This window comes from Danio rerio, chromosome 7, assembly GCF_052040795.2.
Source record: "Danio rerio strain M-AB ecotype USA chromosome 7, GRCz13ab, whole genome shotgun sequence".
NCBI lineage: Eukaryota > Metazoa > Chordata > Actinopteri > Cypriniformes > Danionidae > Danio > Danio rerio.
In genome coordinates this window covers 73,411,256-73,430,228 of record NC_141027.1, presented here as the reverse complement: position 1 = coordinate 73,430,228, position 18,973 = coordinate 73,411,256, and the positions used below count along the sequence as shown (strand labels likewise).

Sequence of the window (18,973 nt, the reverse complement as noted above, 5' to 3'; positions counted from 1 at the left end):
GAATTAGGCATTGCCTGTCCATTATATGTGTTAACATACAACTTTTTATCCTTAAGAATGAATCCAGTCATTTTCATATGTATTTACATGTGTAAACATACAGTACACACATCTTGTATATGTACAAGATGTATTAAGTCCAATTGAGAAAACGGGCGACATGGTGGCTAAGTGGTTAGCACTGTCGCCTAACAGCAAGAAGGTCGCTGGTTCGAGCCCTGGCTGGGTCAGTTGGCATTTCTGTGTGGAGTTTGGATATGTATTATATATATATACAAAGGAATAACTGTCATCATTAATCGTGATTGTCATTTTTTCTGTTATCGTGCAGCCATAACCAGTGGGCCCAACTAACCCTACAGGACGGCACTGGTGACCAAATTCTTTTAGATTCAAGTAAGCAAACTAATCCGATAAGAAACGTATAATTTATGTCTAAACAAACCTACAGTAGCTATTGGCATGATACAATTGCATTTGAGCAGGTCAGAAAACCTCATTCACTTATATTTATCGGGAATCGTCCCATTATTTTACATGCCATCTCAAAACAACAGCAAAAAAAAAAAAAAAAAAAACATGCATAAGCTTAATTAGAAGAAGCATGGGACTTCTTTCCCAACCCTACAGACGTCTTAAGTTTACAATGTGCAGCCAGTGTTCAAAAAAGGAATGGGGAAGAAAGAAGAAATAACCCTGGAAGCCCTTTGCTCTCACTAAACTTCAAGTATGTTTTTGTTTGGGGTATGGGTGAACTGATTTTCCCATTTTGAAACGGTGTCAGAGGATGACCGCCAGTGAGAAGATATGCTTTCCCAGTCATGCAATAGTGGTGAACTGCTCTTCATTGTGAACGTAATCAAAGCATTAGCATGTTTGAAAGTAGTAGTCAACATAACCTCTGCGCAGAGTGGTTTTCAACATAGGGGCCGTGACATTATTGCAGGGTGGCGGCCAGCTGGTATTAACAGAAATAACATTGTTAATACAGGGTTTCTGCAGTTTTCACCAGTCAAATGTAACTTTTTAAGACCTTTTTAACATCATGAATATAATTTCAGACTTTTAAAATGCTGAAGATTTTTTTGTAATGGCCAGTGGAATTTTTTACTTGCCCTATTTCAATTCAAATTTGGTTATTTCTTAGCCACGTACTTTAAATAATGTGTCAAAACATGCACACTCTAGTTATATACATATATTTTTTATAAGCATAAACTTTCTTTACAAAAAGACAAGTTTTAATAGCTTTAAAATACATTTTATGACATTTAAGACCCTGCAGACACCATGAAATACATGTAAAAATATCTAGACATAATTTAATGTATAACTAAATAACGAAAAATAAATAATGAATTGTTACAATGCAGTCACTCTCAAACAGGTCTGTCCAGGTCTGTGTCCTCACCATATACATAATCTAAAAATACATGGAGAACATTTAAATGTTATTGTGAGAAAGATAATTAAACCATATTGGTAAATAGAGTTAATAAATGTAACTTTTGCTTAAAGTATTCTTGAGATCGATTTTTGGTGACAGGATGGATGTTGGCCCGATTAGATAGCTTTATATGGACAAAGCAAAATGATGACCTGTTTAAAATGATTAAAGACCTACAACACCATATTCCAGTGAATTTAAAGACTTAAGGCCTAAAAATTGCATTTAAAGGCTGAAATTTAAGACATTTTAAAATAAGGAGAATTTAAAACCCAAAATTTAAGACATTTTAAAATGAAAACATTTTAAGACCTAAAATTTAAGATATTTTAAAATTAAGACATTTTAAGACCTGAAATTTAAGATATTTTAAAATTAAGACATTTTAAGACCTAAAATTTAAGATATTTTAAAATTAAGACATTTTAAGACAATTATTTGAGACATTTTAAGACCCAAAATTTAAGACATTTTAAAATAAAGACATGTTAAGACCTGAAATTTAAAATATTTTAAAATTAAGACATTTTAAGACCTGAAATTTAAGATATTTTAAAATTAAGACATTTTAAGACAATTATTTGAGACATTTTAAGACCCAAAATTTAAGACATTTTAAAATAAAGACATGTTAAGACCTGAAATTTAAGATATTTTAAAATTAAGACATTTTAAGACCTGAAATTTAAGATATTTTAAAATTAAGACATTTTAGGACCTGAAATTTAAGATATTTTAAAATTAAGACATTTTAAACCGTTTGAATTAAAAAGTCTTAAACACCTGCAGAAAGCCTGTATTCACCACGTAATCTCACAGCAGTTCGTAACTTTGATTTAGTGGCTAATTCGTTGTGCAAGAGTATGGTAAAACTTCACTGTTCCAAAAAAAAAAAAAAAAATCCATCTTGCAGGTCTAGTCTTAATTCTATAATTAAACGTAAAGCTGTCTGAAATGAAAACAGCTGATGGAGTATACACTAACCTACGCATTGTTTAGTCACAAGATGGCGCCAAACAGTTAAAAATGCAAAGTTGACAGAACCGAAACGAACTACAAACAAAGCATAGACTACCTACATATTCATCCACAAGACGACGCCAAACAGTCGAGAACAGTCAAAAACAACAGTGTGACAGACAAGTAGATACATATGGATGTGGGCGTAAGTATATGGATTTGAACGTGTTCACCGACAACCAAGGTGAAGGTTCGAAGTTCCTGGATGAGCCTGTGTTATTTAGAGGTTGTAAACTGGGAATAACATGCACTGGAATGTTGAGACTGACCAATCAGAAGTGAGTATTCCAGACAGCCGTGTAATAAAGGCACTTAACTGTTTTGCATCTGATTAAGTTGCTGACCAACCCATCACAAGAAGCAAGTTCGTTTACAAATTGTAGTGGGCTGCAGAAACATATGTGTTTTTGTTTAGAAGGAGAAAGCTCTGATCTAGACCATTAGAGCAGTCTGGGACACACACACACACACACACACACACACACACACACACAACACACAACACACAACACACAACACACAACACACACTCCTTACCTCTGTCTCTGATGGGCTGTACAGGTAGTTAAAGAAAAGAGGGCCCTTGCGGTGCATTCGGTTGATACACTCCCAGATACAGATTCCTCTCTTGGACTGCTTTTCTCCTTTGTCCTCAAACAATGTGCCTTCAGTGAGGAGACACAAAGAAACAGTTGTTAATCACACATTACACAAAGTAACACGATCAGGAGAGAAACTTAATATCAAGAGTCAGGACTGATAAGACTAGCAGCACTTAAAAGAAGTGCTTGCAAGGGTCATCGGGGCTGTTACAGGTAGGTAAAGCAAGACTGCACGTGTCAGCTGTAACACTGCACAGCCATTCAAACCTAAGTTTATTTGACAAACACAACTGAAAAACATTTGCACAATGATGTAATTGTGGCGATAAAACGGTAAATGCTTTATAGCGTATATGCACAGCTAGTGCTTTTTCCCCTACCGATAAGCTTCCGGTGAACGGTTAATGTGACTTTTATTTATACAGTTTCTTTTACAGCACTGATGTTGTAATGTAATGAAAATGTAATCAGCTAAATAGACTTAAGCATTCATTCAGTGGTTCATTTAACTCGGTCCTGGAGGGCCGGTGTCCTGCATATTTTAGTTCCAACCCCAATTCAACACACCTGAACCAGCCAATCAAGCTCTTTCTAGGTGTACTAGAAACTTCCAAGTAAGTGTTTTGAAGGAAGTTAGAGCTAAACTATGCAGGACACCGGCCCTCCAGGACCGAGTTTGAACACCCCTGATTTAGTTGTTTCAGCATGTGCCGTCATTATAAGCAGGCTAGTGCAGAAACTCCGTTGAAAATACTGGAGAAAAATAAATGTTAATATTTACACAAAATGGCAGGGGAAAATGGAATTCAATGCAGTGCTTCTTGTACAGTCTGAGATACACTTTACATTGTATATCAATCAGACTGTGAAGATCATTGATTTTTAAAGAAAGCAAACCTTAAACAGCGATTTTTGTAACTGCATACAGTTCACCGGAAGCGCTTTAACAGGGTTACTGAAAGCTTAGGCTGCATTTACACTGCAGATCTTGATGGTAAATTCTGATTTTGTGACTGTATCTGATTTTTTTTTTTTGATGATCTGCTTACATCAGCTTTTAAGGGCCTACTCACACTATGCCATCCATACCGTGCTCAGGCGTTTCCCGGATCGTTTGAGAAGTGTGAGTGCGCTGAATCGTTGGAAGAGGTGTGCCTGAGCGCGGTTCACTTGGGCCCGAAACTGAAACCGAGACGTGACTTTAAGGGATTTCATATGGATTTATTAATCATTCTTACTGTTTAGTGAATGCAAACTGCCGTAGTTTATTAAAGACGAGAACTCATCACAGCACGACAGCTGCGCGGCTTCAGCAGACCTCCTCATTCCTGCAGCACGAGGGCTTTATGATTGTTTTTGAGTGCCAAAAGTGGCGGATCTGTTCGGCGAAATATCTGACTGCGTGTCACTACATCCCTAAGGACTGTATAGCGAAATATTTGACTGCATGTCACTGCAAATCAAACGACTGAAGCAATATAACTAGAGAAATCTCCACTGCGCTGCTGAGTGACAGGGCTTCTCACTGAACAGCGCAGCAGCGATGACGTAAGCGTGCCGAGGCCCATTTGTGGTGTGAGTGCGGGCCGTCGGGGGAGACAATCGTGCTTTGGCCTGGTTCGAGGCAACTGTACCTAGTGAGTATGGCCTAAAAGTGATTGGTATCCGATCGTCTGCATTTACACAGCACACGACAGGAATAAAAAGATAACCAGGAAAAAAAGAGTGGGCTCTGACTAGCAGCTGATAATTAAAGAGTGCTCTTTTCTCTATTCCTGTATGCAATCTGTTTGCAGCTTTAGACAAGCTGTTTTACTATAGTTTGTGACAGAAAGGTTCTCATTTGTCTATCTTATTTTGATATATAGGCTTTTTTAAACCTTTAGGCATCTTAATGTAATGTCCATGGCCTGATTTATGCATCTGATGTATGCACTAGTTTTATATTAGTTTATATTGGTTACGTGGCGGACATTGTGCTCTCTCGCTCTCGTTAACATGCTTAAATACCTGTGCTATATGACAATATAAAAGCTGTTTTACTCCTCGTGTATGAGATTTAAGGTTTGGGACTCTGCTGAAGTCAGTTCTGAAATGAAAGTGTCAGACTTGATGTAGTTCGCTATGGTTTTTAATGACGCGCGACTTGCATTGACAGGTGAAAATCCGATCTACCTGCTTACACTTCAGACACAGATCTGATTCAAATCAGATACATTTCCACATATGAACAAGGCCTGAATCTGATTTGAGTAAATTGGAATCCATGTGATTTCTTTCTGCTTACACGTACATGGGCCATATCCGATCAAAAATCGGAATTGAGTCACTTGAACAGTGCAATGTAAATGCGGCCTAAAAGTCCTTCTGCAAATACCCTACTGTGTTAAAGGATGATGTGAGGATCTGCTCATACACACCGTGCTCCAGGCGCTCGTAATCTGAGTCCAGAAGGAAGTTCTTGAAGCGATTGGAGACGTAGTGATATGCCAGAAACTTCAGATAGTATTGATTAAACTCGAACTCAAGGGGGTACTGGTTATGAACCTGCAATAAGAAAGTCACATTAGAGGAGCTTTATGGATATATTCATGGCTTTTAACTTCGGGTTATCACCATTCTAAACACAGGTAAAGACATATTTTTTCCCTTCACTTTAGTCAATAGGTGAAGTCTGTTTATCACCACAGTCACCACTGGCTTGCTTGATTTTGGACATGTGGAGCTGCGCATTGATGTATTTGCTCTTCAGTGTTTGGACTTTCAGCAGTGAAATTAAACCACACTGAACTAAACTAAACTGAACTTCAACTCCGAATCAGAATCAGTTTTATTGCCAAGTGTGCTTCTCACACACACACACACACACAAGGAATTTGTTTTGGCTACAGAAGCCTACAGTGTACATAAAGTGACAACACAAAATAAATATAAAAAAAGATGATAAACATTAAACCGAGATGCAGTTAGTCAAGAAATCTGGATGTTGAACTGTATGTACAGATTTGTTATAAATATACAGGTTATAAGGTGCTTTGTACAAGTGTGTATGAGAAGATTTTGCAAATATTTATTGCACAGTAGGGGGATATTTAACTGTTCATAAGGTAGATGGCCTGAGGAAAGAAACTTCTCCTCTGGCTGGCTGTTTTTGTGCTTGGTGCTCTGAAGCGCCAACCAGACGATAACATTTCGAACAGGTGGTGTGCTGGGTGCGAGGTGTCCAGAGTAATTTTGCGAGCCCTTTTACTCAGTACAGTTCTTGAAGTTTAGAAAAGGTAGTGCCAGTGATTCGTTCAGCAGTCCGGACTATTCGCTGCAGTCTGCGGAGGTCGGTTTAGGCAGCTGAGCCGAAGCAGTCGGTGATGGAAGTGCAGAGGATGGATTGGATGACAGCTGAGTAGAACTGTCAAGCAGCTCCTGTGGCAGGTTAAACTTCCTCAGCTGACGAAGGAAGTACAGTCTCTGCTGGGCTTTCCTCACAATAGAGTCTATGTGAATGTCCCACTTCAGATCCTGAGAGACGGTGGTGTCCAGGAACCTGACTCTACTGCAGCCACAGTGCTGTTCATGTTGGTGAGTGGGGGGAGTGCAGGGGGGTCTCTCCTAAAGTCCACTGTCATCTCCACTGTTTTGAGCGTGTTCAGCTCAAAACAACTCTGAAAACTGGACTGACACAGTTTCAATTCGCTACAACTTCTATGTGAAGCTGCTTTGACACAATCTACATTGTAAAAGCTATATATAGACATAAAGATGAAGTGAATTGAACATGCTTAACACCTGTAATTTGACAGGGGTGTTAGCAGGTTTAAGCGCTGTACTTGTGGGATTAACCCTGCATAATGGAGTTAAATTTGTTCCCTGTGAAACGGAGCAGTGTTTATTTGTTGCTGCTGGATGCTTGGCAACAGACAGCCAGTCAGAAACTCTGCAGCGATACTGTACATCGTTTTTAGAAGCCAACGAAGCTAACATGACATTAAATAAAATCTGCAAAAAAAAAATATGATGCATGGTTTTTATTTCAGTGGGTTTTTTTTTTTTTGCATGCGGATATGCTTGTCTATCGGGAAAAGCTCTGTCTTTGTGTGGATGTGGCCTTAAACCGCAGCTGAAGTGACTCATGAACCCCATGACCATTGAGCAGCACTTTGAGACCATTGAGGTTGCCCCAAATGAGCCTGTCCTTGTTCATTTTGGCTGAGCGTCTTCCAAATGACAAATAACCAATTGCTTCATCCCTCTCTTGTTCCCACCATGCTTGGTCCATGAGCTCACAGCATTCCTGCAGTGTCCGGCCAGCAGGAGGAGGACGAGAAAGACTCAGCTGTCAGAATGCACGCTCGAGCTTTCCTTTTGCAATCCCCATGGTGGGCAAGCAATTTAGACAGAGCTGCTCGTTCTACCTACACCCCTCACCCCCTTTGAAATGATCATCGACAGATGGTGTATCAACCTGCAGCCAGCATTGTCCTTGCCGTGTTTCGCCATCACTTCTCAACATGCACGTTCAGCGGAAAACAGCAATTTGGTATATTCTGTTGATCTGTGGTACATGAGAAAAAGTGAAGTATCTCCAGAGAGATGTGCACCACTCCCATGCTTTTACAGACATGCATTGTTCTTAGGCTTGGTGTGATGAAATCAAGGCGTTTGAATGACCCAGCGGAGGTCCTGCCGTGTCACAGACCACAGAAATATAGCGAAAGCATCTGAAAATAGACGTGTCTCATCTTCGAGGCAGCTGTTGTTTTTGCCAGGACGTCCAGGTGGCCTGGAGTGTGAGAACTTTTGCAAGCTCTTCGGTCTGGAACCCGCTGCTTGAACATTACCACACGATGACCCTCCCGCTGATGTTATTTTGGTGCCTTTTTTAAAATCCCTCTAACTAATCGTTTCCTGGGCGTTTGCTAATCATTTTCTTGAATTGTACGCTCTCAGTGGTGTTGAATCACTGTGAAAAAAGAGCTTTTCACACTTGAGACTGTTAACCCGGGCGACATGGTGGTGCAGTGGGTAGCACATTAGCCTCGCATCAAGAAGGGCACTGGATCAAGCCTCTGCTGGGTCCGTTGGCATTTCTGTGTGGAGTTGGCATGTTCTCCACGCGTTCGTGTGGGTTTCCTCCGGGTGCTCCGGTTTTCCCCACAAGTCCAAAGACATGTGGTATAGGCGAATTAGGTATGCAAAAATTGACCGTAGTGTATGTGTGTGAATGAGTGTGTGTGGATGTTTCCCTTTGATGGGTTGCAGGGCATTCGCTGCATAAAACATATGTTGGATAAGTTGCCGGTTCATTCCGCTGTGGCGACCCTAGAGTAATAAAGGGATTAAGCCAAAAAGAAAATGAATGAATGAATGAACTGTTAACCCTGGAATATCTTGAATTATTTGTAGGCACATTTCATGCTGCTCATACTACAGTACAACTGGGGTTAATGAATAATCAAGGGGAATCAATAACAGCAGGGTTCAACGCTAAGGATTTTTTCTAATGGGCCGATCGGGCCAGTGGTTGAGATTTAACTTGCCCTGCCAAAATTTTCACTCGCACCACCTAAAAAAAAAAGTTAATAGCTATTTCTTAGCCAAATATTTAAATAATGTTTGTGAATCTAGAATTTAAACATTTTAAAAATGTTAATAAATGTATAATGAGCAAAATTTTAAGATTTTATGCAAACGAAAGAGCAGTATGGAAAATGAGCAGGTATTTTATTGCAATTCTAAATAATTTTTATATAAAAAAGCCTGTCAAACTGACAACTTTTTTTATTTCTTTATTTTTTTTCAGTTTCTTAATTGGTAACACTTTACAATAAGGTTCATTAGTAAATGCATTTACTAACATGAACTAATGATGAACAACACTTGTACAGCATTTATTAATCATAATTAAACATTTACTAATGCATTATTAACATTCAAGTCCATGCTTGTTAACATTAGTTAATGCACCATGAGTTAACATGAACTAATAATGAAGTACTGTAAGAGTAAGTTTTCATTAACCAACGTTAACTAACATAAACAAATACAGTAGTAAATGTATTGTTCACTGTTTGTTCATCTTAGTAAATGCATTAATTAACATTAACTAATGAACCTTATTGTAAAGTGTGACCTCTTAATTTTGTACCCATGTAATTGTCTGCTTCCAAGACTTTAGCAACAGACGTTTTCTTTTAGCCTCATAGTTTGATGTTGTCGCCATGTTGCCATCTTTTCGCTGTACTGGTTGTTACCAGGTTATAAAAAAAAATAACATGCTCATCGTTACTGTCCGATAGGGGGCAGTAACAATCCTGTCTACTGTCCCGAGCGTCTTTCACGCTGGCCCTGGGCCACAGGGCAGTCCTTACTTTTGAGCCCTGAACAGTAATTTCACACTGTACATTACTAATCCCTGGGCTAAAGTACTTATTTACATATTCACAGCATCACTGTTGCTAACTGGATGAACAGTAGGCAATGTTTTTACATCTCCACAATTGCATCCGTTCATTCATTTTCTTTAGTCTCTGATTTATCAGGGGTCACCACAGTGGAATGAACTTCCAACTATTCTAGCATATGTTTGTTTTGTTTTTTACGCAGCGGATGCCCTTCCAGCCGCAACTCAATACTGGGAAACACCCATAAACTCTCGCAATCACACACACTGTCATATACTATAGCCAATTTCATTTATTCATTCATTTTCTTTTCGGCTTAGTCCACTTATTATTCTGGGGTCGCAACTTATCTACCATATGTTTTACGTAGCTGATGCCCTTCCAGCCGCAACCCAGTACTGGGAAACACCCATAAGCTCTTGCAATTACACACTCATACCCTATAGCCTATTTAGTGAAGGTAATTCACCTATACCGCTTGTCTTTGGAGGGTGGGGGAAACTGGAGCACCCACAAGAACATGCAGACTCCACACAGAAATGACAACTGGCCCAGCCGGGAGTAAAACCAGCGATCTTCTTGCTGTGAGGTGACAATGCTAACCACTGAGCCACCGTGCCACACTTTTTCCATATATTGTCAGTCATAAGAAATGTCACCCAATACAGGTCTTTAGATTTTAAGCCTTATGAGACAAAGGTACAAATTGATGAAAAGCATATGTGGTTGACCAAGTATGTGATCTTAAAACCTTAATTAATTTATAAAATTGACTTAAAAACCTCTCTAAAAGTGAACATACACCAGAATATATTTGAATGTATTTATTAATGATTTTGACTCACATGATAATTTTAAGTGGTTAAAAAAATTTAAAAATTTAAAGCTAAATATGTTTTCTTAGAGTTTACCTACAGCTGCGCACATTTTCCCTTTTCTAATTATAGATCACAACTTTTGTGTGGGAAGTAGAACTCGCCATGTTCTTCTTGCAGCGCCACATATTGATCTGAGGTCTCATTTATAAACATGGCATACTCACAAAATGGGTGTAAATGTGTGAATGCCATTTTTATAAACGAGACTACAGACTAATAAGCAAGAATAACACGGCGAGTGCTTTTTATTGAAGTTCTTAAAGGGACAGTTCACCTAAAAACGAAAATGTCCTCTTAATTTACTTCCCCTCAGGTCATTCAAGATGTAGGTGACTTTTCTTGCTTCAGTAATACATAACAGAAAACTCTGAGCCCTGGTTTCACTCTCCCTAATCGCTGGTCCTGATTAGATGAAAAGCCTATATGATACCACCTTTTTTTATATGACACTACCTCTGAGCGTGCTTCACACAGGTGAGTGGGTTTGACAAACCACCTGTGGAAATCACATGTACACATTTATATTTAAAGTTAAATATGTTTTCTTAAAGTTTACCTACAGCTGTGCACATTTTCCCCTTCCAATTATAGATCACAACTTTTGTGTGGGAAGTAGAACGCGCCTTGATCTTCTTGCAGAGCCACATATTGATCTGAGGTCTCATTTATAAACATGGCATACTCACAAAATGGGTTTAAATGTGTGTATATACGCCATGTTTATAAATGAGACTACAGACTAAAATGTGGTGCCACAGGAACACGGCAAGTGCATTTTATTAAAGTTCTTAAGGGGACAGTTCACCTAAAAACGAAAATGTCCTCTTAATTTACTTCCCCTCAGGTCATTCAAGATGTAGGTGACTTTTCTTGCTTCAGTAACGCATTACAGAAAACTCTAAGCCCTGGTTTTACTCTCCCTAATCGCTGGTCCCGATTAGACAAAAAGCCAAATGATACTACCTTTCTTTGTGTATACAGCAAAAAAACATCTTTGTTTTAAGTTAGATACCAAACCTACAGCCTCGAGGGTTCAAATCCAGATCATTAATTATTATGATTCTTTTAAAAAAATCACAAGCAGTGATCTTCTGATGTTTTATATAAAGAAATCATAACATCCAAGCCGCTATGGATGTACAGTAAATGTCTGCTATGTAAGTGGGTATATACGTAGCCAACTTGCCTGGTGCACACAGTCAAGAAATTGGAGGAAGATGGGAGTGAAGCCGCTGCCCTGGCTGTTGGGGTTCAGGTTGCCACGCTGGCTGAATTTGTGGCCGAAAGAGAGCCACTCTTTCTCCAACAGCACCTGAAAGCCCTCTAGAGTCCTGTAGAAAGGATCACTGAGCACCTGTGTGAGGGAAACCACCTACAGAAACAATGAAAGAGAAAAATGAAAGAGGAAGAGAGGATATAAACCATGAGTTGCAAAAATGGTGCATTGTTTGCTAAGAGCCCAATGCAAGTAATTATTGGTTGTATTAAGCTGCGGTCACACTGTACTTTTCACACTATTGACTTCCATTCATGCACATGTAAATGCATCAGCCGGAAAAGCAAGCTTGTGCAACTGGTTTGGATGTCGCTGTGATTGAAAGTTTAAGATTAGTGAACTCTGACCTGCGAATTTGGATCATGTGAATGCATGAGACTAAAAGAATTTCTGAATTTGACCGCTACCCAAAGAGCTAGACTCAGAGAGCTAGTTTTCGCCCCCAGTAAAGTTCTGCTGTTCCATAGTAACATTTTACCGGGAGATTTGCATCATGGATGTTAAGCTGATAAATCTACAGCAACACATGATGCTATCATGCCAATATGGACCAAAATCTCAGAGGAATATTTCCAGTATCTTGTTGAATCTATGCCTCAAAGGATTAAGGCAATTCTTAAAACAAAAGGGGGTCCAACTTGGTACTAGTAAGGTGTACCTAATAAAATGGCCGGTAAGTGTATAATCAACCATGTATTTTAAAACGCCACTTTAAAAATGTTTGCTAAATGCTAAGGATTTTCAACAGAACCAGGAGTTTCCAAGAGTTATATAAAAGATAATTATCTTAAGCATTATCAGAACAACATAATCAAGTAATCAGTAATATTACGACACCTTCCAAAACTGAAAACATGGCTGTGTGACAAAAAGCGTGATTCTGTTCTCTCCTACAGAGCCAGACACATGGAGCCTATTTAGTCAGAGCAGATCGGGCCTAAAGAGAGAATGGCAGAACGGTCAAGAAGAAGGGAAACGATCTTGTTCAGACACGTGCCGGATTCTGGCACTGACCACAGATACATTTTACAGCCCCAGTTGACACTACACAAGCACAGTTCTGTTAACTATGCATGGAAAATATTACTTGTTAACATCAAAATGAACAACAACAACAAAATAAACCCGTAACCCTCAAGTTTATGGGGCAGTCATGGCCTAATGGTAAGAAAGGCGGACTTGTAGTGCGTGTTTGAGTCTCTGGTTCAGCAGGGATTGCAGGTGGGGAGTCAAAAACCAATGCTGTCTGCCAACTTTAATTCTATAACTGAGATGAGACCTATTTTAAAGGCACAAATGGTACAATGTATTGCCATTAATAATCTGAAGTGCAACAGGCAAGGATCATATTGCCCATAGTAAATGCACATACTGATCTGATGCAGAAGAAATTGGTAAACAATGTCTCTTCTCTTCCTTCCACACCACATGACAACCTCAAAACATCATGCGATTCTGAGTGTGCTTCACACAGGTGAGTGGGCTTGACAAACCACCTGTAGAAATAACATTTACACATTTATCGCTGAATGAATCCATAATTCTAATGCTGCGTTCACACCAGATGTGAAGGAAGTACCAAGCACGAGTGACTTACATATTAAGTCAATGCAAAGACGCAAATAGACATCCTCCCGTGCTATTCGTGCAAATGAGGCAATTTATATGAAAGAGGCAACGTAAATTGTTTGTTTTGCATGTTTGACGCGCGAATCGCTTGAGTTGGAAAATCAGAACTTCAGAAAAACTGGATATCAGCGCCGCATTACCCAATCAGGAGCTTGCCCTAGTATAGGTGTGATTGTGATTTAGCACCTGTTGTTTGTGTCCCAAGGGGAAATCCTGCTGCCAACACCAGACAACAGCTCATCTAGCTGAGCTTTGCTCAGACTGAAGCACCGCTGAAAGCTTCCATCATTCCAGCTATAGTTTCTGTAGGAGTTGATGAACTTACAGAGCTGTGTGATCATTTGAAAGGATCTAGAGGACCCAGACACGGCGCCGAACGAATCTACACTGTTTTTCAGCCTTCCTAGAGAACATAAAGCACAGCTACTCTCTCGATAAGATCCATGTTAGCCATTTAGCAACAATGCAAGAGTCACCGGGCAGACAGAAGCCCCATGACGCAAATCTCCATCTATTGTGAAGTGAATTTGATGTGCAAATGAATCTGATTTAATCAGCCAATGAAAAGAGTAAACTCAAAATGTTCACACATCTTTTCACGCATCTATTTACTGCCAACACCGAACAACAGCTCATCTAACTAGGCTCGAACAAGCCTGAAGCACTGCTGAAAGCTTCCATCATCCAGCTATAGATTCTGGAGGAGTTGATGAACTTTACAGAGCTGTCTGAACATCTGAAAAGATCTAGTGGATTCAGACACAGGGCCGAATGAATCTACATTGTTTTTCAGCCTTCCTAAAGCACATAAAGCACAGCTACTCTCTCAATAAGATCCATGTTAGCCATTTATCAACAAAGCTAATGTCACCGGGCAGACAGAAGCCCCATGACGCAAATTCACATCTATTGTGAAGTGAATTAGACGCGCAAATAAATCTAATTTAATCCGCCAATGAAGAGAGTAAACTCAAAATGTTCACGCATCTATTTACGCATGAATAGAACAATTTCTTCAAGCAAGCCGTGTTTGGTGTGAACGCCCCATAAGTCACTTTGGACATTAGTGTCTGATAAATGACAAAAGTGTTTTTAAAGCTTCATGTGATTACAGTTGAACCAATGAAGTCGCACCAAATGTTTTGACAATGTTTTGGTTCCCTTTCTGGACTTTAAACATCTCAGGACCGTTGCTGTTTATTGAGGGTCAAAGAGCTCCTAGATTTCATCTATAATATCTTAAAATGTGTTTCAAAGATGAACGAAGGTCTCGGGATTGGCACGACATGAGTAATAATGACAGAATTTTCCAACAATTTGTCTTCATTTTAAGATGACGTGGTTACAGTCTAACTAATCATTTAACTACTGAGTAATTTTAATCAATTACATGGACTTACTATAAGGGGTTAGAATGTTGAATTATGCATAATTCATTGTAATTACTATAGTAAGTGCATGGAACATGTGTAACTACATGTTCCTGACAATGTTTTTGGTTCCTTTTCTGAACTTTGAACCGACCTTAAATTAAGGACAAGTGCTGTTTATGGAGGGTCAGAGAGCTCCAGGATTTCAATTTAAATATCTTATCCTGTGCTCCAAAGATGAACGAAGGTCTCAGGGGATTGAGACGACATGAGGATGAATTTGGAAAGTGACGAAGTTACAGTCTAATTATTGAATAAAATTAAGCAATTTCATGTGCTTCCTTTATGGTTGGGGTTTGTTACATGTAACTATGCATAATTCATTGTAATTACTATAGTAAGTGCATGGAACATGGGTAACTACGTCACCTTACACTAAACTGTCACTAAGAACTGCAAAATTTGGGTGAACTAACGCCCCATTCACACGGGGCTTCAGCGTCTACACTTGACAGAGGGCGTGTCTGAAGTCGGGCTGACGCGATCATCTTAGCAGCGTCAGCCAATTGAATTAGTCAGCAATAGGCCACTGTCTGAGCTGGTGTATTTGGATACAGTGATCTGATTGGCTGACGCTTCTGTCGTGCACTTGAAAAGTTGAGCAAGTCCCAACTTCTGCAGCGAGCAACACCTCTGAAGCGGCACTGACGGATCCACAATGCAGTTCGGCAATGCCTGAAGTCATCCATTCAAAGTGAATGGGAAGCGTTGATGCTGAGGCCCCGTGTGAATGGGGTGTAACCCTATAAACAGGATAACTAATATCTGAATGTGCTGAACTTTGAGTCTTTTCTGGACTTTGAACCAACTCAGGACAATTGCTGTCTATGGAGGGTCAGAGAGCTCCTGGATTTCAACTAACATATCTTAATTTGTGCCCCAAAGATGAATGAAGGTTTGGGAATTGGGATGACATGAGGATGAGAATTTGATCACAGTTAATTGTAAGGTGACATACTGTAATTACAGTCTAACTATTGAGAAATATCAAGTGCATGTGCTTCCTATATTGTTGGGGTTACAACGTGGGTTAATTATTAGCAGTTATGCATAATTCATTGTAATTACTATAGTAAGTTCATGGAACATGTGTAACTACATCACCTTTAATTAGGGTGAACTAACCCTATAAACAATGTGATTAATATCTGAATCACATGAGCAAATACATTATGATATGAAAATAAACCTGAGTGGTGATGTCCCAGCCCTCTTCAAGACTAACTAGTACAGATGATCCGCTGTCCAGCAACTCCACTGCCACCACAGCCAGCTGCAGCAGCTTGTGTATCTGTGAAACACACACACACACACACACACACACACACACACACACACACACACACACACACACACACACACACACACACACACACACACACACACACACACACACACACAGTTTAGCAGTTCCTGTACATTTATTGTAATGCTGTATAAGAGCTGACTAAGAGCTCTCCGAGTGTCTTGGCCAGGATCCTTCCAGATAATATTGTTCTAGAGTCTGAGACACGGTGCAGCTTAAGGCCAAGAGGTTTTGCGAGTGCATGACTTTTAGCATAGTAAGCGACTTTGTTTTGCTATAATTGCGCTGTGCCATTTTTCCCATCTTTGTGTTGTGCAGTTTTTCCCAGGGGTGAGTGGTTTTGAGGAAGGCAGGGTCAAATTCACACAGGCCAGCGTGTTTCTGTTTTTTCCACATCGCTGCCGGTGGATTTGCAATATTTGGGCCACTGAGTCACACTAAGGTTAACATGCAGATGTTTGAGGAATGTGCGTTCAAAGATCATACTATGACACTGAATCAATAAGGGATTTCGAGACTGATCATAGCTTTAATTATAAAGGTGAACAACTCTTCAAGGAAAGTGTTACCGAATGATGTAGAAGCTGTATGTGATAAATGTCCCGCTAACCTGCAGCATCCACTCGCTCTCCTCCAGAGCCTTCAGGAAGGAGTCCTCTGTGTCTGAAGACATGGCGCTGGGTGCACACGCCCTCAGAAGCTTCTTGAAGGAGGCTTTCACCTGTCTCGTGTCTGCAAACTCCACCGGCACCAGCTCACAATTCAGCGCTGGGTCCAATTTTAAGCCCTGCCACAGAAAGACATTTAGTATAAACTGTTAGTTTAGCTGTGTTTCATTTCTAGAAAAATCAGAGCATAGAAACACATTTAAATTAAAGGGACAGTTCACCCAAACACGAAAATTCAATCATTTACGCATCATTTAACCTTGACTTGTTCCAAATCATTTTGTGTTTTTGCAACCCAGGCTCATTCTGAAAAAGTAGTTCCATGGACGTTTCTGGAGACCACGAAATACATCCCAGGAGGTATGTGTTTTTGCAGTTTTTGTTTTCGCGAATCCGTTAGAAGTCGCTGTGTGCACTTTTTCATATCTCAAATTTTTCTCGCGAGCGCCGTTCGAGCCTGCGCTGTTCTCGTGTGAACCCACCAGAGGCCGCTGTCGACCAGCTGAATGACTGAATGATTGATTGGGCGACCGACCAATCGACGGACCCACCCTCCACCTTCCCTAAACCCAACCAATTTTACAGATTGACCCGCCCACCCACTCACTCATTTAAAAAATTTAATGTAATTCGCGGTGTCCAGAACCGTCCAAGGGAATACATTTTCAGACTGGGCCTGGGTTGATTTTTTTTTGTTCTGCTGAAAATTGAAGTAGAGATTTAGAAAAATTTTGGAAAACACTGACTATTATAGTATTTGTTTTTCTTACTATGGGTGCTAATTGATTACATAAAGAATGAACAGTGAACTAAAGGTCTGCAATGGACATTTTTTTTGGTCCTGCTCCCGCGAGGGTTTTATTCCGTACCCAACTGCTCCCACTGTATATTCAGCCTTTGTTCACCCACTGCCCGACCTGTTTTCTACTGGACCCGACCATTCCCGCTAAATTTAGATCTTGTTTCCAAAATCTCACGTTTAAATTGGGTCCTACCAAAAGAGAGAGATAACAGATAAAACTGTAGGCTGTGCAAGGATTGTAGGCTAAATGTCAGTTTTGTTTCCCCTTTTGTGATGAGACATGAGTGCACCTTAATCCTGGTCTTCCAGTCTTGTGACTACTAAAGAGTTAAAAACTTTGAGGTATTAGTACATCACGTCTGTGACGCATAAAAAAGACTCCCATTCATAAGACTTCCCTGATGTGGGTTTCCTAACAGTAAACTGACTGCTTTCTAAGGCAAGCCGCATCTTCACGGTGGGAAAGCCCGCTCTGAGGACTGCTATGTAGATGATGCGCGCACAGACTGTGTGAAAAAAGTATGTGCAGAAAGCACTGGTCCATACTTTCAGCATGTGTAATAGTCAAAAGCACTGGCTGTACTGGTGCTCAATAAGAATGAGGAAATCACAGATATGCTGTTCTGAAATAACGTCAGGACTCGGGAGCGCTTTTATTGTTAGACTGCCCGCTCACGTTCAAATTACACCAGAGATACCGACTAATACTGCACTTTATTCGGAAATGTATTCCCGCACTGCAAGAAATCTGGTTGGGACCCGTGGCTCCCGTGGTACAGCCATGGAAATGCAGACGATACAAACAAAACAGTAAACAAAAAGGTAGATATTTTGAAAAAAACTGGAAACATGTAACCATTGACATCCATAGCAGGAAAAACAAATAAGAAGGAAGTCAGTGGTTTCCAACATTCTTCAAAATATCTACTTTTTTTGTCCAGCAGAAAACTCAAACTGTTTCTGAACAATTCAGTCAAGGGTGAATAAATGATGATAAATGATGTTTTGAGTGAACTATCTCTTTAAGCCTCTGAGATAATTAGTCAAAAATTATTACTGTCTACAAAAAATAAAAACCTTTATAACATTATATCCCAGAGATGTACTGAAAATTCAATCATTAACAGAGCCTTAATCTGTTCCTAACCAGTTTGGGTTTTATTGCTCTGTTGAACAAAAAAGTAGATATTTTGAGGAATGTTGGAAACCACTGACCTCCGTAGCATTTGTTTTTCCTACAACGGATGCCAATGGTTACATTAAAAAGTAAACAGCAGTGAACAAAACAGTAAACAAAAATGTAGATATTTGGAAGAATGTTGGAAACCTGTAACCATTGACATCCATAGCAGAAAAAAAACAAATACTATGGAAGACAATGGTTTCCAACAATCTTCAAAATATCTAAATTTTTGTTCAACAGAAAACTCAAACTGGTTTTGAACATTTTTTGAGTGAACTATCTCTTTGAGCCCCTGGTAATATGAGTTTTTGTTTGTTCTGTTGAACACAAAAGT

General features: G+C 39.7%; 1 protein-coding gene across 3 annotated transcripts in view; it reads right to left on the bottom strand.

The window, feature by feature from the left end:
- Positions 1–18,973, bottom strand: part of sbf2 (SET binding factor 2) — a 288,968-nt gene that overhangs the window by 13,768 nt on the left and 256,227 nt on the right. For all 3 annotated transcript variants that reach the window (XM_087262128.1, XM_087262129.1, XM_087262130.1), the window contains 5 exons: positions 16,597–16,773; positions 15,870–15,971; positions 11,532–11,717; positions 5,490–5,616; positions 3,005–3,132 (listed from right to left, as the gene is read on the bottom strand). In XM_087262128.1, coding sequence (XP_087118254.1) covers positions 3,005–3,132; positions 5,490–5,616; positions 11,532–11,717; positions 15,870–15,971; positions 16,597–16,773 — 720 coding nt within the window. The remainder of the gene's footprint in view (positions 1–3,004; positions 3,133–5,489; positions 5,617–11,531; positions 11,718–15,869; positions 15,972–16,596; positions 16,774–18,973) is intronic.